Source organism: Scomber japonicus, chromosome 12, assembly GCF_027409825.1.
Source record: "Scomber japonicus isolate fScoJap1 chromosome 12, fScoJap1.pri, whole genome shotgun sequence".
NCBI classification, from domain to species: Eukaryota; Metazoa; Chordata; class Actinopteri; order Scombriformes; family Scombridae; genus Scomber; species Scomber japonicus.
The window spans coordinates 25,116,887-25,143,813 of record NC_070589.1 but is presented as its reverse complement, the minus strand read 5'-3'; the positions used below and the strand labels follow the sequence as shown (position 1 = coordinate 25,143,813).

At 40.0% G+C, this 26,927-nt stretch overlaps 1 protein-coding gene across 1 annotated transcript in view; it reads left to right on the top strand.

Moving 5' to 3' along the window:
* The window catches only part of LOC128368929 (receptor-type tyrosine-protein phosphatase mu-like), a 156,711-nt gene that overhangs the window by 115,700 nt on the left and 14,084 nt on the right, over nt 1-26,927 (top strand). The window contains exons 17-26 of the mRNA XM_053329854.1: nt 1,061-1,278; nt 3,838-3,918; nt 4,601-4,627; nt 6,363-6,374; nt 7,541-7,734; nt 9,339-9,347; nt 11,904-11,991; nt 13,728-13,804; nt 18,223-18,259; nt 26,260-26,357. Of these exons, the coding sequence (XP_053185829.1) occupies nt 1,061-1,278; nt 3,838-3,918; nt 4,601-4,627; nt 6,363-6,374; nt 7,541-7,734; nt 9,339-9,347; nt 11,904-11,991; nt 13,728-13,804; nt 18,223-18,259; nt 26,260-26,357 (841 nt within the window). The remainder of the gene's footprint in view (nt 1-1,060; nt 1,279-3,837; nt 3,919-4,600; nt 4,628-6,362; nt 6,375-7,540; nt 7,735-9,338; nt 9,348-11,903; nt 11,992-13,727; nt 13,805-18,222; nt 18,260-26,259; nt 26,358-26,927) is intronic.

Sequence of the window (26,927 nt, the reverse complement as noted above, 5' to 3'; positions counted from 1 at the left end):
AATTCACCAACTTCTCACTTGATTTCTAACCTCAGTAAACGTTTTCAAAATGTGTTTATGGTCTCAATCGCTAGTTTAAAGCCTTCTTCAATGCAGTATGATGTTCATTTGTGAAATTTTGGTCGTCGTGATTGACAGGTTAATTGACCAATGTCCTCGAGATCCAGCCCTCGCAACCTATCGCAACCTTCCCGCTCTGCCTATAGCTTCGCCCATGGCCCCGCCTCATGCCCATATAAGTACAATTCGTGTTTTTATTTTTCCCAGCAAGCATTTTCAAGATGGCGCTGCCCAGATTGGAAACTATTGGCTTCCGAGCAGCAGTCCACAAACCAATGAGTGACATCACAGATGTTATGTCCCTTTCTTTTATACAGTCTATGGTTTTAATCAACAAGCACTGGTCACAAGAAGTCTAGACTATAAGAATAAGGCGTTAAGAGTCTGCATAAATGCATTCAGAGGCTTGATTGCAGAGAAAGTTTTTGGTCATAAGTAAAATCTTGATTCTGTAATTCACCACCAATCAAGTATGAAGTGAAGCCAAGACTGGTGAGATGTTAGCTCTGTAGCTGCTTTTACATACAAAGAATCACTCCCCTGGTGATATATGTGTGCGTACATATAGATTTGTGCAAATGTGTGTGTCTCCATGTGTTTACTTCGTACACAATGTTTTAATGGTGTTCGATCAGGAACAGATTGCTTGTTGGCTCCAACACATCAAATCAAAATAGGTCAATAAAAGCAGGTTGACTGTTTCAGTTCACTGTTCACAACTCTAATTCTTCCGCCCCCAAATACTATTGCTAATTTTAAATCATCAAGGCTACTGATGTATTTGGGTTAGGGTGTCACACCTTTCCACTTACTCTAGGATTTATATTCCACCGCTTGAAAAAGCATCTCTAGCCTAATAAAACCTAATGTGACCACAACCCGTAACACATTAGCTCAGCCATCTCATTACTTCTATGAGTTATCACTACCAGCATCATTTCAGATCATTCAAGAGGTTGTTTTTTATCTGATCGTTGTTTTTGTTCATCCCCCTATGAAGGAAATTGGCCAAGAAGCGTAAAGAGACACTGAACAGCACCCGCCAGGAGATGACAGTGATGGTCAACTCCATGGACAAGAGCTACACGGAGCAGGGTACCAACTGTGACGAGGCACTCTCCTTCATGGACACACACAACCACACGCTGAACACCCGCAGCGAGTGTGCGCTCACACTCAACGGCCGCAGTGAGTGCACCCTCACTCTTAACGGCAGAGGTAAGATGGCCTTGCATCAGCCTACAGTACCTGCCTTTGACAGTCACACACCCCAAGCATGATGGAGGCAATTTATTTGGTTTGGTCAGGTGAGAAGGAAATCAAACTTGGCTGCACAGGAAATATTCACACTAGGACTTCTCCATACATAACTCTGGTCTTCTTCCAAGTAAACCGTGCTGGGGCTCATTAGGTTTTTTGAGCTTCTTCATGAAACAAATGCAATGTGAAAATATCTGTCTGTGCCTAAGAAAGAACGAGAAATATTTGTTTTGACTCCATCTACAAAAAATCTGAAAATTTCAGGTATCAACAGTCAGCATGAAACCGTATGACTTTTTTTGTGAACACCATTAAGAAGGTGGGGGGTTTTGCTCATTTACTACAGTCAGCTGCATAAATTAGCGCTGAAAATTAATTTTTAATGAAAAACTGTCTTAATGTCTCTTTATTTTCGCATTGTTCAAACCAAGTCTTTATTCAGTCCATGCAAATGATTTGACAGTAATATTGCAGCTTTTGAAAAAAACCACCCGTCGACACGAGTGCTAGTGGTTGTCAACGGGGAACCAACGTCTTCAAGACAGTTCAAAGGGAATTTACTTTCATTTGACAGAAAAGACTTTTGATATGATTTTGTGAAAGATTGTTTAATATTTCCATGTCCTTTAATGGGAGATGTATCCTCCCTCAAAGGATTGTTCTTTCCTTTTTACACATTCCCTTTGTACATTTTTTAATTTTCTTTAATTCATTTTTATTGAATTAGCAAAAGTTTAACTTAAGTCAGGAATATTGATAATTTATAGATAGGATTCTTTTGCTGATGCCTGCATGATAGCTGTGTTAATACTCATGTAAACACTTGTTAATAGCCTGAAGGGAGTCTTGTATTGTGATCAATAATCAGGTCTTCTTGAAATCCCAAACCTGACCTCAGTAAAGTTCTGGGATTACTCCAGTAAACATTAGCCCTTTTGAGACGTCTGTCACGAGGTCAGCTCAGCTCTGTTCTGTTTTCAATACACATAAGATGCACTGTGGTGCGATAACCTATTAATTTTCTCTGTCCCAGGTTAAACTTAATACTTTGTTGATGGACAGCTCAGCTAAGTCTGCACCCAGGGTTTGACCTGGTATAATCCCAGTCAAAACCATCAGATTAAAACTCCACAGCAGCTTCTGTCTCCACACCCCTGCAGGGGATGAGCCCCAAAGATGGTCTGACCTTGATTAACTGTCTGTTAGTGTGGACGTTCAAATCTGGCACTCTGTCTGCCAGTGCAAATGATTTAAATGCATTACTTTTTATTCTGCCTATCAGTGTAATGCCTTCAACACTGCACCCTAAACCCTCTCACGCGCCTCATGACCTTATATGACAGTCAATAGTGTCATTTTGGCTCAAAACATCATGGCTGGCAGATTATCGTCATGAACGCACTACACTCATAACCCAAACACTGTTAGCATGTCAGTTGGCTCTGATGATGCAGGAAAAGTCCTTATTGTGTTGTGAGACCAGGTGACCAATCAATCAAGGCTAAATGGACATTGACTTCATGCTTTGCTCTGGTACAGTAATAGTAGCAATAAAAGAAAAACAAATTACATTTACTAAAGTATTTAGTTTACTTGGTCACTTGCACTTTACTGGACTACTTCCATTTTATGCTACTTACACTACATTTCAGAGTAAAACTTTTTTAATCTACTGCATTCATTTGACAGCCTTAATGAGCTACTTTACAAATAATTCCTTACATCGTCATTAAAATAAATTAGTAATAATAATAAACTCTGACAGAGACCATCCTTCAGCCTAATGAGTATTTTTTATATTTTAATGTGACTATTCATTTTTAGAAAAGAAATAATACAAACTTCCATTTTCAAATGAAGTTTAATTTATAACAAAGGCAATACAATTCATCTCAGCTCAATTCAATATAAAGTACTCAGTGCTTTTCCTGAAACAGCCTCTAACTAAAAATATTTGTGGACATCTCTACTAAGTTAGAAGAAAACAAACTGTGCATCATCAGATATACAGTATATCACATATGCTACCTAATGATGGTATCATTAAAGCAAATGATTTTCTGATCATTTTATCATTAATGCATGTTGCCACTGCTCAGCAAAAGTTACATAAATTCATTTAAATGCGTTTAAATTTTAGTGAAATAAATATCTAAAGATTCAATTCACCCAAATGACAAAGAAACACATTCACTTACCTAACTCTTGTGGTCAATTTAGTACAGTTGTATTCAGTGATTGTCCCAAATTTCTGCTTCAATACAGTGGTGGTGAATACAGTTTTGTTTGTCCATTGAAAAATGACATTTACCATAGTGCAAGTGAGAACATTGTGATTGTAAATTGGGTAAAGTGATCCTCAAAGTGTCATTTTTAAAAAAAGGTGTGTAATGGTGTGTTTTTACATTGTGATTCTGCTGGTTTTGCTTATCATCTGAACAATTCCTCCACCAATAAGCAAAACTAAACTATTGATGCTATTAATGCCTTGTATTGTGTTCTCTATTCCATCTGTAGCTGGATCCTCGCCCTCTTCCTTCACACTGCCTAAAGCCAACACTCTGAGCACTTCCATCCCCACCAACTCATACTACCCAGGTAAACATACAGTGTATTTCCTCACACTAATCCTGTATGTCAACAGAGAAGTGCTTACGTTAGCCAGTGATGTTGAGCTAAATCCGAGTGTAAAAGTCAGTTATCTCAAATGTGTAAAAGTGTCAGGTTAAATTAATAAGACACTATATTTTCAAACAAGAATCAATTAGTTTTATGTTCTTAGTAATACCATATTTTATGTAAATTACAGACCTTTGCACAAATGTGAGGTATAAATTTACCTAATAGTTTGTATCTGCTTTAAAAATTAGATTTCACTAATGAGAAGGTAGATAAATTAACTTTGGATGGGTTTACACCCAGCTACATCCTTGGTTCAGAGAAAGCAATATATTTAAGCTCAGCAAGATGGAATAAACTGTTCAATTACGCCTGCAGTTTCTCCAAATTATATTCATAATTGTATGTCTTGTGTAATCAGATCACAGCTCATTGATTAGATAGAGTAATGGGCAGCTATATTTATAATCAACTAAAGTTAGTATAATTAGCCTTTTTCCTGAGAATATGATAAGTTTCTTGTTATGCTTCTTGGCAAGAAACCAAAATACTGTCCATAAGTTTTGTTCTTGTTTTTTTTGTGGATTTAAGTTGGTTTCTTTTATTTACTGCAACTCTCTTTCCTCCTTCAACTTCTGCACTTGTTATGGGGTATGAGCAGATCCCTTTGTGCCAACTGCCATCTTAGGTGAGACACATTTTCTTTTCCCATCGCTGTTGATTATTTATTCTTACTTCAACGTTTAAGAAAATGACATTACACTCATGAGATCGCTGTTTGAAGACTTAACTGTGAGGACAGAAAAGCACAGATTGTTTGTTTTTTTCCATATTTGGTTTGGTTGGCTCTTTTACTAAAGATGGCTTCCTCACCTTCATACCTGCCTGCTGCTTTTTCCCTTCCCTTCTCCTCTTCCTCCCTGTTCTCCTCCTTCCTTCCCCTCTTCCTCTCCCTCCTGGTCAAACGAGGGGCTCTCCTGGGCTGAGGCTGGCTTCACTCCATCCCATCCGCATTGCGTGTCGTGCGTGTGATGTCACTTACGTGTTTGACCTCTCATATGCATGGACAGACATGTGGACTGGATGTGGGGGAGTGTCTAGGGGGGCAACGGGGGCGGGGGGCAGTTTGCCCCTGCGAACCAAGGCTACAGCGTGCTGAAGCCATAACAGCTGCACTGAGACGCAAACAGAAATCGAATACAGGCAAACAGTGTGAGAGGGAAACAAAACAAAAAAAATATTCTCTCTTAGTCCCCCTCACCAAAAAATTTCAAAAAACAGGACGCGTTCGGTCTGAACATCTAAAGTTTAGCATTAGCTGTGCTGCCCTCCCCTCCCTCCCCTCTCTCCTCACTACTCATTTAACTCCCCTCCCTCCCTCCAAAACAACAACCTTTTCTATTATTCTTTTTAATGTCGCTCCCCCTGCCTTTGGCTAACTGCTAGTGACCTACTTGTTTTTGTTTTGGTTTTAACCAGTGTTTATTCATCCTGTTCAGTGATAAAATAGAATGATAAAAAAGCATTTTGTTCTTCTGTTAATTATTACTGGCCTTTGTTGAGTACGCACAGCAGCTTAAATGCAGCTTTTTATACGAGCAGATGCTTTTCTACCAGCCAAGCACATGTAGCTACTAAGTGGGGCACTAGAACTGTAATAATTCAACACTCAAGGCCAAGAAGAAAGATGCAATAAGCAACTCTACTCCAGTTTCACCACAAGCACTGTGACAGCATTTAGTACACAACTTAGAGTTAGGATGTATATTTTTCTCATTAGTGCAACTTATAGCAGAGTCTTTCATCATTGCTGTTATGACAGCTGCGTATGTTAGTTCCACATTTAATGAAGCATGAAACAATTAACACAAAATTACAGCACCCAGAAAAGGTTACATGCTTAGATCACTGAGGACTTGTACTGTTTCTTATTTTACTGCAGATTCCTTCTTTTTTTTTTTTTTAAATTAGTATGAATACAGGTGTCACCACTAGCATATGCAAATATAATTACAGCAATTAAGGAGAGAAATTCAAAATGTCAGAATACTCCAAAAAATAATTGGCATCATTAAAATATCCAAGTCGCAGATCTGAAACAATTACAGTTTGTTCCAAAGACGACCCGTATTTCACCATTATTTTCTCCCTTGAAATCCATGACTTCCTTGTTTTGTTCTTTTACTTTTGTCATGCAATGTTGAAATTGCCCCATCCATCCACTCAACATCCCCCCTTGACTAGGCTTTCTACTTAGGCAGTTTGGGCTGAGAAGGCATGTGATCTTGCCCTGTAGTGTAGCTCTAAAATACTCTACTGTAACAGGTTCTCATGCTGTATTGTTGCTTATCCCCTCTCTCCTCTCTCTTCTCCTCTCTTTCTCTTTACATACATAACCTCTTATGTATCTGCTATCTAAAAAGTGCCCATTAATGGTAAGTTTTCCCAAGTGGGCCCTGGGTTGGGGGAAGGAGGTGGTGTTTACTCAGAAAGCAAGCCGACAGTGAGAGGCTGCTTCTGATATGGACATTACGACATTTATTGCATGATCAGTGGACATGTTAGCATCTCACCACCCTTCCGTACTGTGCCACCAAGCCACCATTAGCCTAGCATGGTCAAAGTACGTACAGTGCCCCATGGCAGCATCACCCCATGGCATTCTCCTCCCATCTCTGCTTCCCTCCTGGGTTGTTGTTTTTTCTTTTATTTAGGGTGTTTTTTTTTCATATTTCGGGGAAGGACGGGTGGCAGGGGTTGAATCCACGCTGTGTCTGTGTGATGCTTCTGACGGTGCCTGCTGCAACATGCTCACTGTGGCCCACCGCACCCCCCCTCACATCCTCCTCCTCCATGTTTCTGGACACCCTCCATCGTCCGCTGGCTCCCCACAGCATCTGTGCCTCATGTCTGCCACTGACTGGATTACAGTATGAAAGAGCTGGAATGGACTCTGACTCTCAATATGAGCTGTAGCCCAAACCAGCAATACTGTACTGCCAGTAACAAAAAAGTAAACTTGTTGTTTTACAGCATCTTTATGTGAATTGTTACAAACACTTTCTATTTTATTCTGACAGTAGCCATATTAAGTGCTAATAGTTTAAGTGCTACACCTAAAGCGCCTTGTATTTAAATGGCTATAGGCTGCCGTACAGTACAGTAGGCCTATTATATCAAACATTTTCCAGCCACACACTGAGACAGATGGACCTGAACCTTCCCACCACATGACTCATCCTATTACTCAATGATGTTGTGTTGTTGTGACCATCCATAACAAACAGATTTCTAGTTGAGAGTTGTTTGTCAATCTGGAGGGTTATGACATAATGCTTAACAGTAAATGAGATAGTGTTGCCATCTGTTAATGGGAACAGTTGTAAGTGAGATATTATCTGGTAAAGGAGCGGCAATGCCTAAACAACTTATCTCAACTTTATATGTCAATAAATTATCATCAAATACCACTGACATTTACTGCTTCAAGCATTATGTCACCCACATGTAACTTTATAATTATTTACTAATGAATCATGTAAGGCTCCTTCCCTCTCTGTCCTGACCTGTTCTGGCCTGTCCCTGTGTTTGTGTCCCACAGATGAGAGCCAGAATATGGGCAGTGACACCAGCAGCCTGGTGCAGTCACACACTCACTCCCTGAGGAAGCGGGAGCCCGTCGACGTGCCGTACCAGACGGGTCAGTTGCACCCAGCAATCCGCGTGGCAGATCTCCTCCAGCACATCACCCAAATGAAGTGTGCGGAAGGCTACGGCTTCAAGGAGGAGTACGAGGTAGGACGCAACCCAGCTGTCATCCCCCCACTATAGAGGTTGAAAACACAAATAAAGTCTGCTGATAGACTTGTAACATCTCCACTGAAATTCTTTAGTGGAAATGTTGAGTCTGGTAAAAGGCTTCATCTGTGTTTGTCTAAAGCCCCATGTCTCTTTCTCTGTATCTGTCTCTCTCTTTCTGTCTCTCTTTCTACTTAGCACTGCACAGCACAACTGTTTTGTTTCTCCCCAGATGCACTTTTATGATAAATTGTTAATGTACCCCGTCTCAGTGTGTTTACGGTGTGATTCGTTTTGTTGTTCATCTGTTCTTTGTTGTTTCCAACGATTGTGCATTTTCTGTGCTTGTGTGTATGTGTGTTTGTATCAAATGCTGCTGTCCCAGTAACCCATGGAGACTCAGCTGTACACCAATGAAATATGACCCCCCCCCCCCCAAAAAAAAAAAACATAATAAAAAGAGTGAGGGACATGCTTCACTTTAGCTGTGACCCCCTCCTTTATCTGAATCAGGTCCGATTAGGTCCCGGCAATCTCAGCCTGCTGCTGTCTTCAGACTGTTGATGCCCCTCGCTGACACCAAAACAAAAGCTTCTTTTCCCCAGAAGAGCATCACTCTCATTTCCTCTCATTAGTGCGAGCGACTGGCAGGGCTTGGCGCCACTCCAGTCTCTTCACCATCCCTCAGCATCAAACCAGCATCCTCTCACCCCGATGCCATGTTGTGGTTTCAAGCTACACTTTTGAAATCCATCTTTTTCAAATATCTAATATGTATCAATCATACTGACCCTTTCCATTAATACTGTTGCCACTTTTTTATCCATACATCTTATATCCTTCTTTATCATCTTTCAACATCCTCATTTTCTCATTTTTAACTTGCTTCCCATGTCTCTCTTCATCCTCTGAATTTTTCTTTTAACCAACTCCTTGCTAATTCCCGTATCTTTTACGTGTGCTCTTGTTTCTCTCTCACTTCAATCTCATTCTGAAATACACTTATCTACACCTCCCTCGTTCTTTCCTCGCTTTAGTTTCCCTCTTGTCATCTCCCCCCTGCTTAATTTTACAATGTGTAGGCCAGATTTATCAGTAATTAACTCCCCACTTCCCCCTCATGACTGCAGAGTTAAATATGCAACCTCCCATTGCTACCTGCAGCATCAGATCATTGAGGGGCTGGAGAGCTTTGGGCTGCCCTCCGGGCCTAATCCATTATGAATAAAGGTGTTTTGGATTTACGCACCCAGCATTGCATGGATGCATAACAGTCGATCAAAAAGGAAGCACGCCACAGTGAACGATTGGCCCCTGTCACCTTACCCCTGCTGTCACCTAGCTGCCCACAGCCCACTGTAAAAAAAAGGCCTGTGGGATGCTGTGCGTAACGGAGCTCATTCTCACTTGACTAGTGCGATTCATTTGTATGTTTTTCTTCTGCTGATGTCTTCTCTATATCAATCTGTCTTAAGGTCAATGCCCTTTTTAACCGTTTTATTTTTTTATGATGAGACTGGAGCCTAGTGCACCTCTAAACCTGTTGACTTACACTGTACTATATCTCTCTCTTGTTATTCTGTACGTTAACTTTGGATCAGATAAACGAGGTAAGCCAATACTTTTGGTTATTTGTGAGTTTTCTAGACTTGTAGATGATATCACAAACTTTTACAGATTGATGGTGCTTGTTGGCTATTTGTTAAGGCCCTGTGGGAATATTATAAATCCCATATATGATCTACTCTGAAAAGGGCATTTACCAACAGAAGCTAGTTACCAAAGCATTTGACAGTGTACAGATTAAATGTGTGAGGCAGTGACATTTTTCTTTTTAACCTGTGTCATGTCAAGTCATGAAAATGTTGCCCGTGAACTGTTTTGTACAATCAGAAACTGTCTTACTACAAAGATGCTCCACATGTAAGTCTAATGTTGGTTTATAAAAGTTTTAAAAAATTTCCAAATTAAAAAAAAACAAATCCCAAAAATGTGAAATACCATTACTGTGACACCTTGCTAGTTAATTGCAAATTGTGACAAATGGCGTAGCAAATTGTATGTGTGTTATTATGATTACCCAGACCAACCAAGTACTAAAATTCATGTTCAATTTGGACTACCAAGCAGATTATGTGACTGGCAATAAAACAGTAGTTTCACAATGAAAAATGATACTGCGTAACACTTCATTGCAAACTCATGTTGTATACTTTGTGAAAGCTTTAGGTCTGATATAAATTATGACACATTATTTGCATGTACACATTTCTTCTGCACGTTGACACACATTTTTAGTGAGCAGCTAGGAAGCAGAAAACATGTGATGTTTGTTTTTATGTGAAGGGAAATGTGTTCTTGCATCTAACTTACTGTGAAAGTCCTGAAATGCTATCACAAATTAACACTAGTCAATCTGAATGAGCCTCCCTTACCCTCACACAGTGAATGATGAGTTAATTCAGAAGCAATTCACTTCTTTGTGTTACCACCATCCTTGTTTATTTATTTATTCTTTTTACTTTGTCATGGTATATGTTAAGTGCTCTGTTGTGGCTTTATGTAGGCTTTCCCATAGAGACTGTATGCAGACAAATTACTGTGCTTTTCACTTATGTGGCGGCGGACAAAGACACTGCTGAACAGAGAAACTGTGCTGGGACTTCAGTACAGCAGGTAGCCTGTAATTAAAAACATACTAAGTTGGATCTGCTCCAAGAGGAATCATTTTATGGATGATGAAGAAATAGCTGCAGATGCACTGAAGTAAAATACACCAGCAACCTTTGATAAAAAACAGAGGAGCCACCCATTGTTTTTCCATGAATGTCTGATTAATTTCAGGTAGCCAATTATTCCCTGCATGGGTATGCAGCCTTTAAATTGAAAGCTTTCATATAATCTCTACCTCGTGGGACACTAACTAATTTATCACCATCATTTGTTATTCTGAATTCAGGATCCCAACAGTTTGAGGAATGAGACTATAGCATTTCAGACAGGCAGGGTCATTCAGCTTAAGGGAAAACTATCATGAAGTTGCCAGGTAACGCCTTACGACTTGAAGATGATTTGTCTTCAGATGCTTGATATTAGACCTGTATCCTTCAGAGTGACAGAGAGAATGACATTGGCCTGTGCATTTACTCAAGATGTACTGCCAGTGGAGGAGAGGCCTATATAATCCGTCTCTGAGACATGCTTCCATCTTTACTGAATGGATGGGACATATTTTTAGCATATTAAAGCTGTTTCTCAGCAAAATCGCTAATCCTTAGGACTTAATACAGGAATATGTCCTTGTGTGCTGTCTGAAAGGCCTTTATTTATTCGACAAATGGACCTGCTGCCTGCCATAGTGCTGAGATGAATGGATCCATCAAGTTTTAAAACACTAATGATTGAAGACAATGCATCCGGCTCTGTCAGACTGGCTAACACTAAAAGGAACTCCAAACAATCGGTTTAATCTCCAATAAATACTCTTGAATCTTTATTTGCAGATGCTCTGAATTCTAATGTATTAGCTGACTTTTTAAATGTGCATTAGCTGACTATCAAAAAGCCAGAACAATAACATGTTTTTGTCCAGACTAGTCTGCTTGGAGCCAACCCCACCCACCTCTGCTGAACAGCGGTAGACTGGCAGTGGAGATGTATTTTCATAATTTGGCTTAATTGTGCCTGGTGTGCCATCAGAATGGAAATCTCCCCAGCGAGAGATGATAAATATTTCATGACTGTAATCTGAGCAGAGCAGTTTTGATCTGCAGACGATGAGCTGGCTTTATTTTTCCCCACGACGAGGTGATTGAGTCCCTCAGATGAGGCAGACGGACAGCCGCTGCAGTGGCTCCGCCTGGCAGAGCGGCGCAGGGGGAGAGGTTTGAGCGTAACACCCGCTGCCCCTGCCCTAATGGCACTCGCTGTTTGACACAGCTCCCCAGGATCCACCATCCTCCCTGTGTTTCATGTCTAATAATGATGTGAATATATCTCTCTGTGTGTCTTCCTTTCTATTGCCAATGTTCGCTTCCTTTTTCATTATTTTTTGTAGAGCTGAAAGAGGAAGACTATGTTCTTTAGCCTGGTTATCATTTAGAGTGCTTGCACATGACACCATATTTCATTCCCCCCTCTCTGTTCTATGTTTTCTATCTTTTCAGAGCTTTTTTGAAGGACAGTCTGCGCCATGGGACTCTGCCAAGAAGGATGAGAACCGCATGAAGAACCGATATGGGAATATTATTGCATGTGTGTACAAAGCACCTCCTCACTGTTCATGAATTTTTGTGTGCTGTTCCCATTCTTCTAGCTGATTTATGGGCCAGGCTTGTGACTCTGGATAACTATAAGCTACTCAAACAGAGTTTTATTATCAGCCAACAAGAGCAGCTTTGACCTTTCCAATCTACTTTTATATTAATCTTCCTGGAGCGTCTTTTCAGTTATGAGAAATAAGCCATGCATCACATTTGCACATAATGTGTAGCATCAGTAATGTTTATAAAAATGTTGAATTTGCCTTCACTGTTAATTTATATTACCTATCAAAACTTTTGCTGAGCTGTAATACAAATTTGGCAATTAATTCTGATTGGAAACTTAATTTGAAGCCTTCTTCAACCTAAATCAGTGCTGTCACTGAAAAACATTGATGATCTATTTTTGGTGATTATGTTAAAATTACTTTTTCAGACAATCACCACAATTACATTTTCTTAAACTATTAACATAAATTAGAGTTAAGTTTGCATGGTCCTCATTAAATAAATGTGTCTGACCATCAGTTTATGTCCTAATTCAAAAAGATTGCATTGTGGTTTAGTGGCTCTACAGCATCCATATTTTATTCCCACATACTGACTAGGGATGTGCATCTCTATCACAGAGACCAATCCAATATGCATCTCAATTCATTACCAAAGATCCTATACATTAAAGATACATATGAAGCAACTACAAATACAATATGATACAATGCATCTCTGTTGTGATGCAGTACGATTCAACATGATTGGATGATATGATGCAATTTGACACAAATGATGCTAGTAATTCAGTATGGTACAGAGAGTTTGAGTTTATTTATTAAGTATACAGCAAAATTAACTAGTGCCATTTGGCCAAAGTGCCATTTTTACTCTGCATATTTGTTTCAGACATATTTGCGTCTAATTTATGCTGTTTCTTTTTAAACATCTAAAATATTACAAACAGGCCTTTTCACAAGTCTTTTGTACTTTTGTAGTGTCTCTGTCTTCAGTTTCTCTTTTTGACCCACACAATTACAAAATTGTTTAATAATCCATTTTTTAGAGTGTAATTCCACCCGCTAAGTTTGGCAGCACATTTAGCTGTAGCATGCTAGCACTTTTGGGAAACAGTTTAGAGAAGAAGAATGAATCTAAATATCAAAATATTGGTAACATTTGTAAATAATAAAGGCATAGGGCTTCTACTAATAATCACATATAAATAAATAACATTTTAACAATGCAAAGATGTTAAAAACAATGCATTGTCGTGAGTTCTGATGTACACTGTTTTAATCAGGACAGTTGCATCATGTTTATGCTGATGCACTGATGTGAATCGGTGAGTCTTCCCTTCCCTAATAGTTATTATCCATTAATTGAAGGTTAATAAGGTCAATGAGTTACAAATTATGATGTTGATTATAACTTTTAAGGTCTGTCAGATGCTGTATGGTCTAGATTTAGACAACAGAATCAGTGTTTGTCATACAAACTCAGTCACATGACGGCAACCGTTTATTGGCCACATTACATTTCTTCAACTTCACTTTCATTGATTGATACCAGTCTGATGCTTCCACTCCACCATCTTCCCTTTCTTTGTTTTATCATTACGGTGTGTTCCTCTGTTTTACTCTGTCTGTCTCTCTGTCCCTCTCCCCCTTTTCTTCTCCTGCCCTCGTTAATATGATTAATTCAACGCTGGTTTCTTCCTCTCTGCCTCTCTTCCAGATGATCACTCCCGTGTCAGGCTGCAAGCCCTGGAGGGGGAACAGAGCTCCGATTACATTAATGCAAATTACGTTGATGTAAGTACACACACCAGCCAGCGCCACCAACGCAAAGGTCACTGCGCTTCCTCTCGGGTAGAGAGAGGGCGCTGGTGCCGCCGTCACAGGGGGCCTAAGGGACAAAGCAACCCCTACTGCCTGCCCATCACATGAACACACACACACACACACACACACACACACACACACACACACACACACACACACACACACACACACACACACACACAAAGAAATAGTTACACACACACATGCTCATTGCCTTTATATTCAACTTAAGAGGGCTGCTGTATCACTCTATGCATTGGATATATTAAGAGGAATGAAGATCAGAGGCTGACAGCGCTGGGAGAGAGAAAAGGCAAAGCAGCACACAGGGGAAGCAGAGGTTATAGTTTTGGACTTGGCTTTGAACATATGCATGAACACATTTTGAGAGCCAAAAATTTGAAGAGAGGGAGAGAAGTTGCACAGATGATTAATTAGCACAGTTAATATGACAGATAAAACTGGAACAAAACTGAAAAATACAAAGTACAATACATTGCTTTGAACATCACAAATGGAAGTAGATAAAAAAGAACAAAGCATAAAAAAAGTTAAAATTATTACAAAAACTCTTCTTTCACTTCATGTTATGTTGTCAACCTCCATCCTTCAAGTGAAAGATTCAAAAACTCCTCATACTGTACTTGAGCAACAAAATAGGCTTTTTGTCTCCTGACTTAACTCATTTCAGTGTTTGGATCTACAAATCTGATGTTAATGCTTGATTAGATTTAGACATTAACATTAAAAGAAACCAACACCAACTGTTGATCCTCAGTGTCAAGGTGAAAGACATGACTCACCCCGTTCTCCTTCCTAAGATGTTCTGTAGCACAATAACAACCTCAAACTAGCGGCTGAGGTACATCTATTATTCGCACAATCATAGGAAGTGGCTGGTCAGGAAAATATAAACATAGATTGTTTGAAGCATTTGAACAAACAACCTATAATGTCTTTTTTTTCTGGAGAGGGCAGTCTCCAAAGATTGGAGGGTAGTTTTTCAGCCTCTCTCCCCACACCAGCCACCTGTCTACTCCTCTGCTGTTAAACACTGCAAGACTTCTCAGTCAGACTAGTGAATCAAACTGGATACATCAGTTACCTACAGCGGGTTAGTTACACTTCTTATCACAGGAGAGTACTTACAGCACAGCACTTACATGCACTCAAGTGACTTAGCATACCTTTACAGTAAGTAAAAGTCATTAAAAAGTGGCGTGAGACATGCCTCCTGTTGAAAACGGATCTAACTCACTTTGCTCACACAATATAGAACCTCGTGATCTGACCTGATTTGCTGTTAATAGCAGTGTTAGTAGCAGGATGTGACCAATCACAGCAGCTCATCGCCTTCTTTGAGCAGATGCTTCCGCTCAGTGTGTAATGGCCTGGTGATGTACCTGACTCCCTAAGTGGTTTTCTGCTTAGGAGAGAACTCTCACTCTGTTTCCCATCTTCTCTTCCCCCGCCCATCTAATGTGGTAATTTGTAATCTCTTGTTACGCCTTCAAACATAAATTCATAATGCAAGGTGTGCCACAGCAAATGCAGGGGGCTTAAATTATTTACCTTTCCCACTATTCAGTTTATGGTCCATTATGCTGCGAAAAGAAGTGCTGCGGAGAAGGCTCTTACAATAGAGAGGGCCCCATTACATGATAAGAATATACGCATATTAAAGAGGGCCCTGATTGAAAAGGATTTCCACTGCTTTGCCAGCTTCATTGGCGAAGTACTTAGTAGAAATGCAGGCATATGGGTAATGATGTTTTTGCTCTTCGGAAACCTTTTTAACCCATCTAAAAGCGTGTCCTGCCCAATAAACTCTTATATGTAGAACATTTCCCGCAGTGTTTGTTATTGTACTCAGCAGATTCAGCGGGGTATGTTTCTTTTCTCTGCTGTTGATTGAGTATTTTCATAAGCATTTAGGAGGCAAGTAAATGTAGTGTAATGGGCTTTTGTCGGCTGTGTTGTGTTCGTGTGCACATGTGGTACAAAGAGGTTTTCTGTCGTTGTGCACTGTATATTAAAGTCGTTTGCCAGGGTTGCCATCATGAAATCAAGTCATTCAGTTGCCCAAAACCTGTCTGCTAAAATTATGTTCATTTACAACTTGAATTATCAGATATGATTTGTAGGAAACATTATCGTATACAGATGATTTTTTAAACATTTTAGATACATAGTTCACTACAAGTGCACAATGTTCATATTTAATGTATCTGGAAAACATTCACAGTCAATATATTATATTTATTTTCTCAAAAATATTTGCTCCTGACCACTTAAGCATGAATAACATTTTATATTTTGAGCAAATCAAAGCATTTAGTTGATATTTGGAAAAGGTTGAACTCCCAGCCAATGCTGACTTGAAGCACAAGATGGGAGACGTTGGCTTTTTCAATATATAACTAAAACCAATATCTGACCCTAACCTTAACTCAGTTTTTTGTAGCCTAACATTAAAAATGGGGCAGAGGACAAGAACCAATTTCCTGCACACCACCACAATGTCCTCCCCATTGCCAGATTAATCCAGCAGGGGTCCTGGGTTAAAAAAAAAAGGGGGGGGGGGGGTATGTCAGCCCTGATTTGACCCACTGTTAAAGTAATTTGATTAAAATTTGGTTGAGGAATTAACACTGTGTTCATTTTGACCAACAAGATGACTAAAAACCCACTTTAATCACTTATAGTTTAACTTGTGCTTTAGTTGGGAATAATTACTCAAATGTGCAATAAATTCATATTCCTCCGAAACAGCTGCCACACAGTAAACCTGGGGCTTTCAGAGCCCCAAAGGATCTGGGGCCTCAGGGCAGTTGCTCAATTTGCCCTGATAATTATCCCGCCATGTTCTTCTTATAACATTGTTGTAGTATGTTATACACCTTTCTTGATTGGAAATGAAACATACAAAGGGTAGCAATGACTCTGTTTCTTCCTAAATGTATTTAGAGAAACAAATTAGTGTAAAAGTGTGTTTTCTAGGTGATAGGGTTGGTATCCCAGATTTGCAAAAGTGGGCTATCTAATGATATTCAGACCGAAAATACCAATTCATGCCCACAGGCGAAAACATTTCATGCTGCATATTTTAGACAGTCTACACCCCACTGCTACTGGAAAGAATTAATGTAAATGATCATAGTAATAAGCAGTGTAGCAAAATACAAAGAGCAAAACACATATTTAATTCCCCTTTAGTAATTTAAACATCCCTGGAAACAAAGCCTCTTCAATTAATAATTTCAACATTGACATTTCTGTATTTATCTCTTTGTGTTGATCATAAAGAAACGCTCTTATGTACCTAATGTACCTGCATATTAAAAGCTACGAGTCCATTTATAGCAAGCACTACTCACCTGACAGTCACTGTCAGGGCCCTGCTTTCTTTCTGCCTCTGCCTCTCTAATCCAACGGCGTATTGGGCCTCCACTTGACAGAACATACATGAAAGCACAAACAAATCTCCTCCTCAGTCCAGAGATAAAGAAGTCATTAAAAATGGAGGACAGTTGAATAGCTGAAGCAGGCCCTGTGGATGAGAGAGAGAGTGAGGAAAATATCCTTTGTGTCTTTCTCCCTTCATTGGAGGAGCGTTAATCACAGTCCAAGTTAAATTGAATATGAGTGAGATAAGCAGAGCAGCAGGGGTGGGTGCGGAGGGAAGACAATCAAGAGGAGGCAGGGCTGGGGAAGAGCCTTTAAGTCCTAATGTTTTGTTTCCTGCCTCATATCTCTGGAGAGAAGACAAGGAATTGGACAAATAAAACTTGAAGGGATTAGAGTAATCCGTGAGACTAGGGGCCTATTGTGAAGATCAGTGCTGTTAGTTGTATCTTGGGGATTATCAGCACTTTGGCTGCTTACTCCAGAGGTGTGCTGCATATAGAGTGTGCGTGATGGAGAGTGTTTATGCATCTGGTATCAAGCAGCCTCCATCAAGAGCTTTCAGTTGCCCATTTTTCTCACAGATGTTGAAATACAGAAGTAAACGTGTGTACAGTAGAAAACAACCAGCAACTTGACAATGCTATCGTTTCTGGTGCCAGAAAACAGAGCGGCGCACAAATTTCTCAAATAGTCCCTTTTATGGTTGAGCAACAGTGCAGCAAGAGTTATTTTTTGCTGCAGAAACAAGGTGCTCTATGAGGAATCTGTTCTGTTCATAAGAAGTGTATTGCATTGTTGTCAGTATGTGACAAACATAAAGTGAGTTTGCATGCATGGCTCAATGTGCATTGGCAGGGAAAAGACTTAATATCAAAGACACTGTGTGGCTTCTGAAAGAAATGACTTGACGACAGCTGGTCTCTTACGAGTAGGAGGAAAGTGAAGTTATTCTTATATTCTTTTCTCCCCTTTTTTTTTAGGGCTACCACAGGCCAAATCACTACATCGCTACTCAAGGTAAGAATAAAACTTTCTAAAAACTGTAAGGCACTCTGGGTTGGAATGTGTGGGCGGTGTGAATTTATGGCTGTCTGTTTGTTTTGGGGGATGGATGTTGCAGGTGTTTGCAAATATCTTTCTGAACATCCTTATCCTTTTTTTTTTTACATACACTCTTGTAAACTACTCTTTGATGCTCAGTCGAGTGTGTGTTCGGGGAATCTGGTACTACTCAGTGCACACACACGCTCTCACACGCACCGACACACACTTACGCACCTCTGAGCAAGCAGAGCGGCACGCTTTCCACTGTCTGTCTCTCTCCTCTTTCCTTCCATCGGTGGTGTGGGAGCGATTAATCAGGCAGTCTGGGAGAAAGCTGAATAAATAAATGGATTAGTTGACATGTACAGGCACATTTTGTCACTGTGTTAATCTGGCCAGCAGATTCTCAGTGCGAGGAGCACTTATCGTGACCCTAGAGGTTAAGTCTGATTGATGGTTAATTGTTATGAATTTTGCGTCGAAAGCCTTGCTCCCACACAACGGAGCTGCGTGCATGGGGATTTTGCGTAGCACTTTAGGAAAAAAATCAGTGGAGGAGGAGAAAAAAAATAAAAGGAAGAGCCGTTTTTTGCGAAGACGCCTTAATGGATTCACAATCTGCTTTGGCGGAGCTGGGAGTTGCATAATTACCTGTTTATTAGTGCATTGCCTCTCTTCCTCAGTGTCTCAATTAAAACAACCCTCTGTATGCTCTTACTTCAGAAAGAGACGGCATACCAATCAGGCAGCAGACGCTCACTTTGTCTGTCAACCTGTATGTGCAGCACCTGGCATATACTGCCTGGCGCTGACCACTGAGTCAAACACTCAAAACTGAGCCGTCTGTCAAGTGCCGATTCGCTCTCCTGCGGGGCTACAGTTCACCAAAACAAGCCGCTTTAACAGACGCATTCACCTCTGAAAGGATTTCAGCTGGATTATTATGACTTCTATAATTGTGCTATAGTCATTAAGAGCATTCCATATTTTATTTAAAAATATGCACATGGAGATCAGCAGTCAAAGAAATATTGCAAACAGACGCCCTCTCTAAGATGAAAAGCTTGAAAAGCCAAACGTGTTTCCATTCAAGTTAATTAGCCCCTGTTTTCTCATTGAGCTTGCATAATAAGTCCTCATTCTCCATCGACTGTATCGCAAGCACGATAAGGCGTATCACTATGTAGAACCATCCAGCGCAAAAGACTGGAGTATGTGTGTGTGTGTGTGTGTGTGTGTCTGTGTGTGCATGTACGTGTGTGTGGAAACATCTGTATTCTCCGGGTGAGCAGGCCCTTTTATAATTCATCATCAGCTCCGGCAGACTGACAGGAAGGAAGGCTCTGTCTGCTGACACTGAGGCAAAGAGCAGCCAGAGATGATAGCAAAGACAGACACAGACCTGTCTCTCTCAGTCAGACAAACTGCATACTGTAGCACCTGAAAAGAGCACCTGGGCATTGGCACAGTTGCTAAAAAATGAGGAAGTAGTCTATTGCTCTCTCCCCCACTAAAGTTTTTCAGTGAGTGACACTTCCACTAAAGCCCACTGGGACCGACGGTGGCTCAGAAAATGATGAGACCTGCAGTAGTGCTGGATAAGCTAAAAAATCTTTGTCATAAATTGGTTGTGAGGGTGGTTAAGGGTGTGCTTAATATGGCAGACGTGTGGGATAACGTTGTCCCCGTTCTCTTATGCTATAAACTACAATGACACTCATTAGTTTTGGGTTTATTGATGAGTCCCTTTGCTCTGTCAAGGTGACAACGGCAGGTAGAACAGCTGTCACTCCATAAAAGCCTCATCACCCAAGCTCTGCTCCTCATTATGTAGGTCATTCTCTCATCCAGGGCTTTTTTTTTTGCTGCAGCAATACAACAACCGACTCTCAGTAATTCGCCAACGCCAACTGCAGCTCACCTACTTAGCAGATTGAGCGCGTGCGTGCGGCTCAGCCCTCCCTCCCCAATTCTCTACCTCCCCTCAGTCCATTTTTTATGTCCTGCGGATCGTTTAAATACCGATCAGACACGAGTTTCTTCCTGGTGGAGACTGTGAATTACACTGAAGTAGGGGTACAAACAGCTCTGATAAGTCCCTGCATCCTTCTGGTGATGTGGAAAATATTCATGATGTAGGAAAAGGGTTCAGTTTCATCAAGTTTTCCCCTCCGGTCTACTCTGCTCTTCCCTCCCCTCCTTCACAAGCAGCAAATGTCACCAGCAGCGCAAAAGTTTTATTATTTACAGGTTAACATCTCAAAGCCCACTGGGGGGTAAGGGGTGGGAGATAGGCAGAGAGAGAGAGGGAGCAAATCAATGATAAGTGAGTGTACATTATGCCAAAGTCTGCTGCATGTAATATTAATGGGCAAGAGGGGAAAACAGCGTATGGGTTTGTCTGCGAGCGTGCATGTGTACACGTTGATTTGGAGTTTTGAGGCATACCTGGCCGGGGGATTTCTACAGCTGTCACACTCGTTGCTTCCGAGGAGGAACAGGCCTACTCCCAAAACACTAGATCGGCTGCAGCAACATTAGCTCTCTGACAGCTTGAGTGCGAATCTCCTACTGGTGTTCTTCTTCTGTGAAGTGCCTCATCCAAACTTCTCTGACTAAGCTCCTCGCACATACTACCAGAAACTCAGCTCTCATCTTTTAGTCCCCCAAGTGAGCTCTCAAAGTCATTTCTCTTCACTAACCTGTGGCTTACATCTGAGACAATAAGCAGCCCCTCAGGAAGGTTCTTCATCAACGTGACTTGTTTATTTGAAACAGATTTTAAATAGATACATGTGTAAATGTGTTTGGAGTCCTCTTTATCTAACTATCTAGGACTCATTATTTGCCTTGTGATTTCCATAAATGTATTTTGTATGTTTATTTTATTATTAGAATAACTGGAACAAGTTCATGAAAACCAATAGTATACAAATCCATGAGAAAATTAGATTGTTCAGGCAGAAATCTGTATTTTAAAGAGATTGTTCAACATTTTGTGAAACACTATTCAACCATGGATACTATTTAACAATCACTATGGAGCTTAGTGTAATGATTGAAAGCCAGGCTCAATCTAAAGTTCAAAAATCTATATCAATATCAATAATGAACACCTGGTAACTCATTTATTTAAAGATTAGATTTACATTTTTCAAGTCTTAAAACAACATGCACCTACTTATATATACATTGCATCAGTTTTTTTCCCCCACTGTAATTGTTCCTCCTGTCTAAAACTATTTGATAAGGTTACTGAAGGATTATGGTCACAATAAATAAGAAATCAACGTTGATTGTTGTTAGAATGCAAACAACAATCTCTAATTTCAAAGTTAGGCACTCTGTTGACCTCCTCTTTGCCAACCTCCTCTTCAGGAAGAGGGTTTTGGTGCTATCAGAACATTATACTTCTTCAGTCTTTGCTCCTGGCATACTACAGTAATAATTCACACGGTGAGGTTGCTTTTCAGGACAACATACGGTAGTCATAAGTCATTTATGATTGTTGTGTTTTTCTGTTGATGATGGTCTTGTGGGGTTTTTATTTTTATTTTTTACACATCAGTAGGTCAATTTCTCACAATTCTTTGTCATTCTATGATCTGAAACATTTTCTGAGCAGTCAACAGGACCATTTAAACTGCAATGATCAGGGTTAACTTGCAGCAGTAAACATACTAACAGTTGGAAGCATGCAGACATAAATCTAAATTTGGGGGTTAAAATGAATTCTGAATGTATTTGAAATCAAGCTATTTTTCTGTAAAGGACAAAAAAAAGACAAAACATTGAGCCAAGAACAAGTCTCCAAGTTGTTCATCTAAATTGTTTGTGTTTGAAATTGTTTTTTCTTCATACCTATTCATCAAGAGCCATACTCACTTCCTCATGAGTGCCATCAAGTTCAGTGTTGCTCAGCATCTCTTTCTCACCTATTCTCTATCTCTGCATGCATATGGGAATATAGATTTGCTGGCTGAAGCTTGGCAAGAGCATACCATTGGATGATTTACCATATAATGCCAAGTGTTATTGTGTTACTGAAGTCCTACACACCAGCTGTCCTGCTTCTCAGTCTCTCTCTCTCCCAAACTTCCCAGCAGTGTGTATCCTCCCTCAGGGACGAGTGTAGGAGGTAGCAGAGTGGGTGGTTCAATCAGGTTGGGTGGATATTGGAGAGACTGTAAATGACTGGAATTGGAGATTGAGGTCCTGCAGTTAAAATCAAGACAAGCCACCGCATGCAAAGCAGAGGAAATGTGGGAATACAAATGGGAGATATTGAGGAGCTTTGGTCCAAATTTCTAGACATCCAGCTGGAATAGAAAAAAGTCAGCAGAAGTAAAATGTTCTTCTTTTTGTTCAGGCTGGCAACAGAAACATGATAATGGAGGTGGTTGTTAATTTAAAATATTTTTAAAATCTCTTTTCAGCAAATACTCATAATTTCATTGCAGAGTTTGTGAAAAGTAGAAGTGATTTAAACTATGTCACAAGAGGATGTACTGGAGTATGATCAGAGCCAGTAAGTGTTTAGGCACCACATAACGCAGATCAAACATGGCTTGATCAGTCAAGTGACTGAAATGGTTATGACACTTTGTTGATGTCCTTAGGGAAATTAGGTTGTTGCAGAAGACATAAGCCAATAAACAGCACAAACAGTACAATAATGAAAAAGGATGCAGAGGCTGCTTCAACTGGTGAATATGAGCTGCTCCTAGAAGTTAGACAAATAAAGGCATACTGTAAGGTAGCCTACGTATGAAATACAACTTTTATTTCATTTTTAATTAATTTTTAAAGGTCGTCTTTGTTTTATTTCTGCTTTCAGTTGACAGTTGAAAGTACAGAGAGACACTGGGAGTTTTATGCCGTGCAACAAGAGTCTGTGGTCAGAATCGCACCACAGATAGTAATGTGGTATGCCTCTTAACCAGTAGCCTACTGTACCTGAGTGCCCCACAACTTAAGTTTTAACTAGCAGTTATTTCATAATCAGAAATAAGAATAAATATTTCTCTTTCATCAAACAGTTTAGTTCTCCAGCCAGTGTAAGCTCTGATTCTAGCAATAAGCCGACTGTAGTCAAAAGTGTTTATCCAGGATAAAAAATCTTATTCTGGACTGACCTCTGAGAATCATCTTTCTTTTGAGTTTCATATATTTCAAATATATCTTTTTTTTTCAAAGCACATATCTCTGGGCAGTTTTGGAGCACATTGGTGGGTCGATCTCCCTCTTAAAGAGTAATTTACCAAGACACTAAATCCCAAAATGCTTCCCAGTCAGCGCCTTGCATGGCCGCTAGTGTGTGAGCTTTGTTCTGCCCAGATATAAAAGCGCTGTGTGGAGAGCAGTCAGTAATATTGAGTGTGCGTGCGTCATATTTACGATTGGGGTATCCAGCTGGATTACCAAATTCTGTGATTGTATCATTTCTGTTTGGATACCAGCCAGGGACCTTTGTTGCATCTTCCTCTCCCTCTCTCTCTCCTCCTTTCACCTATTGAAAAAAAAGCTGTATTTATTATAAATATATAAATCTTTTGCGACAGTGATTGATACGTGATATATAAATGATAGATGTCAGTGTTGAATTTCACATAAAGAAAAATCAAAAGACTGACCAAATGTAAATAGAGTAGACACCAGGTAAAACAATATACCCAAGAAAGGTGACTCAGTTGTTTGTTTTTTTTTAAATTGGACGATTATTAATACATTTCAGTGGCCTAAAGGTTGTTCAATTTACTCTGCACATAAATGACAAGAAGAACAATCATATTTAAATGTGTGTCTGTGCCATGTTGTGTCTTGGCTTGTGTCTCTGTGTGACTGCATAATTCATCATGTCTCCAGGTAATTTGGGGCGACCACATGAGAATGCACAACTGCAGAGATTTGCATTCACTAATTAATTTGTCATAATTCTACTTGGTGCTTGATTAAAACTAATATTAATAATTTTAATTAACCAGAATAATAATTAAATTCCTATCAATCCACAATTATTGCTCAGTGAAGTTTTAAATATTGGAGGCACTGAATGGCTCTCTGCTCATTTGTTTTGATGCTCACCAGACACGTTTGGGTCTGATTCGGTGGGAAGGTGGCTGTTGAACAGATGAGGTGGAGTGGTAATTACTTAAAGCTTTGCAACACACAAGCACACACGCACATACACACACACACAAGCTTTAGTCTCATCTTTAAATTTGTGATTTATTTGTACTGTCGTGTTTTCATCTGTATTTAAGCTCTCCGCTGTGGAGTAAGCACTATGCAATGAATCTGTATTGTAGAAAGCACTATAAATAAATCTGACTTGACATGTTTTTCAATGCTTGATCCAAGGAGTGAAAATAGAGGGGAACATTCATTGTTAAACTGCATTGTTGATGTAGGACTGTAATACTGCCAAATCCCCTGTGTTTATATTGTGCGTAAGGTGATCTGACTTTCCGTCTGCCACTGAAGACACAGAGAGATGCTTTATTAACACCTTCTGATCACAAAACATGTTCCTACAGCGTATGTATAAACAGGATAATATGAATAATACATACAATGACTGCATTTCTTTTTTAAGTAGTGATAAATTGTACATGGAAACAAGGGCTTAGCGGTAAAACTTATAAATATATTGAGAGCTACACAGAATAAGAAAAAGGCAGATGGAAAATAGTGCGTATTAAAGTATTTCAAAATAACCTTTCACCACTCACTGTTCTGCCCATGGGACACTAGCAATATGCATAACTTTCACAAACTTCTAGTACCAGGAAGGGTTACATGAATATTAGTATGTAATGTACACTGAAGAATACATAAAAGTATGAAGTTACCTCTGTTGATTTTCTATATAGCTCTGTGCTGTAGACCGCACTGTTGCTCTTACTTACAGAGCTTTGCTAGCTTGTTGTGCTACATATCACAATCTCTTGACTTTATACTACATCTTATATTGTACATAACGTTAGTATCAAGTCAAGAGGTTGTGATATATGGCACAACAAGCTTGGAAAGCGCTGAAAATGAAACAGGGTTATCACAATTGCACAGTGGTAAGTGTAAATGTTGGTTAGTCTTTGTAGCTAACAGGCTAAATGTAAATGTAATGAAGGTCTATGATACAGAAGAATAAGAAATATCAGGCTTTGGATACACACACATATACACAATACTTGTAAGTAGGATCAATTCATTGTTGTTTTTTTCTCTGCACATGAGATTTATTGACAATAAGAAAAAAAATGAAGATTGCCAGCCACATTCATGTAAAGAAAATCATAATGCTTCAGCGCAATATTGTGCTTCCAGTTCGGGAAAGGTTTTCTCTTGTTTCAACATGCCAGCTTCCCGAAGCCAGCCCCAAGAAAAGGCTTTTTCTGACTTTAGTGTGAACAACTTGACTGACCTGCAGAGAGCCTTGACCTTAACCCCAATCCAACACCTTTGGGAAGAATACTGACTACATGCCAGGCCTTATCACTCAACATCAGCGCCAACATCATTACTGTTGTGGCTGAATGGGAGCAAATCTCTGCAGCCAGGTCCCAAAATCTTGCCGTTTGGATATTCACATACCTTTGACCATATGGTGTATCAAATAGATAAGACTCTCATCTTATTGGTCTATAGTGGTCACTTTCAAAACTCAAACTAAAGTAGTCTGGCAATATAGTACAATACATCCTTGAAAACTTTATCTTCAGATTCAACACAAGGGTCTAACAATCAAAAACAGTTTTAATGTAGTTAGTACTCAAGGGATAAAGAGGAAAAGAAAAAGTGTCTTCCAAAAAAACATGTCTTGTTAAGCATTTATATATTCCCCTGCCAGCTCTGCCATACAAACAGTTTCACCAAGGACAGAGTAAGCTCTTCTCTGGGGTCTCTTGTAAATGTATTTTAAATGCAATTTCTTAAATATATCCCGTCTCTCTCTCTCTCTCTCTGTTCCCAAGGCCCCATGCAGGAGACGGTCTTCGACTTCTGGAGGATGGTCTGGCAGGAGAACACGGCAGCTATCGTCATGGTGACCAACTTGGTGGAAGTGGGCAGGGTGGGTATTAATTACATGTTCTCTCGTTAACCATAGATCTCAAATAGGATTACCTTGCCCCCAGTTGAGTGATAGCTTGATTGTATCTCAAGCCATCTTTTTTTAGTGCCAGTGTATCTTTGAACATCAGTGCCCAGGTGTGTGTGTCTGTGTGTCTGTGTGTCTGTGTGTGCGTGTGTGTGTGTGTGTATGTGTGTGCCTGTGTGTGTGTGTGTGTGTGTGTGTGTGTGTGTGTGTGTGTGTGTGTGTGTGTGTGAGTGTGATTGTGTGTGTGTGTGTGTGTGTGTATATATATGTATGTATGTGTGCTCACGCTGGCTTAGTGAGGCATGGGTCTCGCGTGCCGCCAGCTCTTTTTCCCATCTATCTGATCAGTGAGAAGTGAGAAGAAACTGATTGATAGCCTTCATTACCAGAGAGGCATCCAGGCGACTGACTACTGTTTCATCTGAGTGGCTCTATAACAGGAGATTATAACTGCTGCATAGCCGCCAGCTCCAACCAGGCTCCTCCGAGCAGAAACATCTCTTAATGTTGTCCTCATTGGACAAAGGAGGACTGTTATTGAGT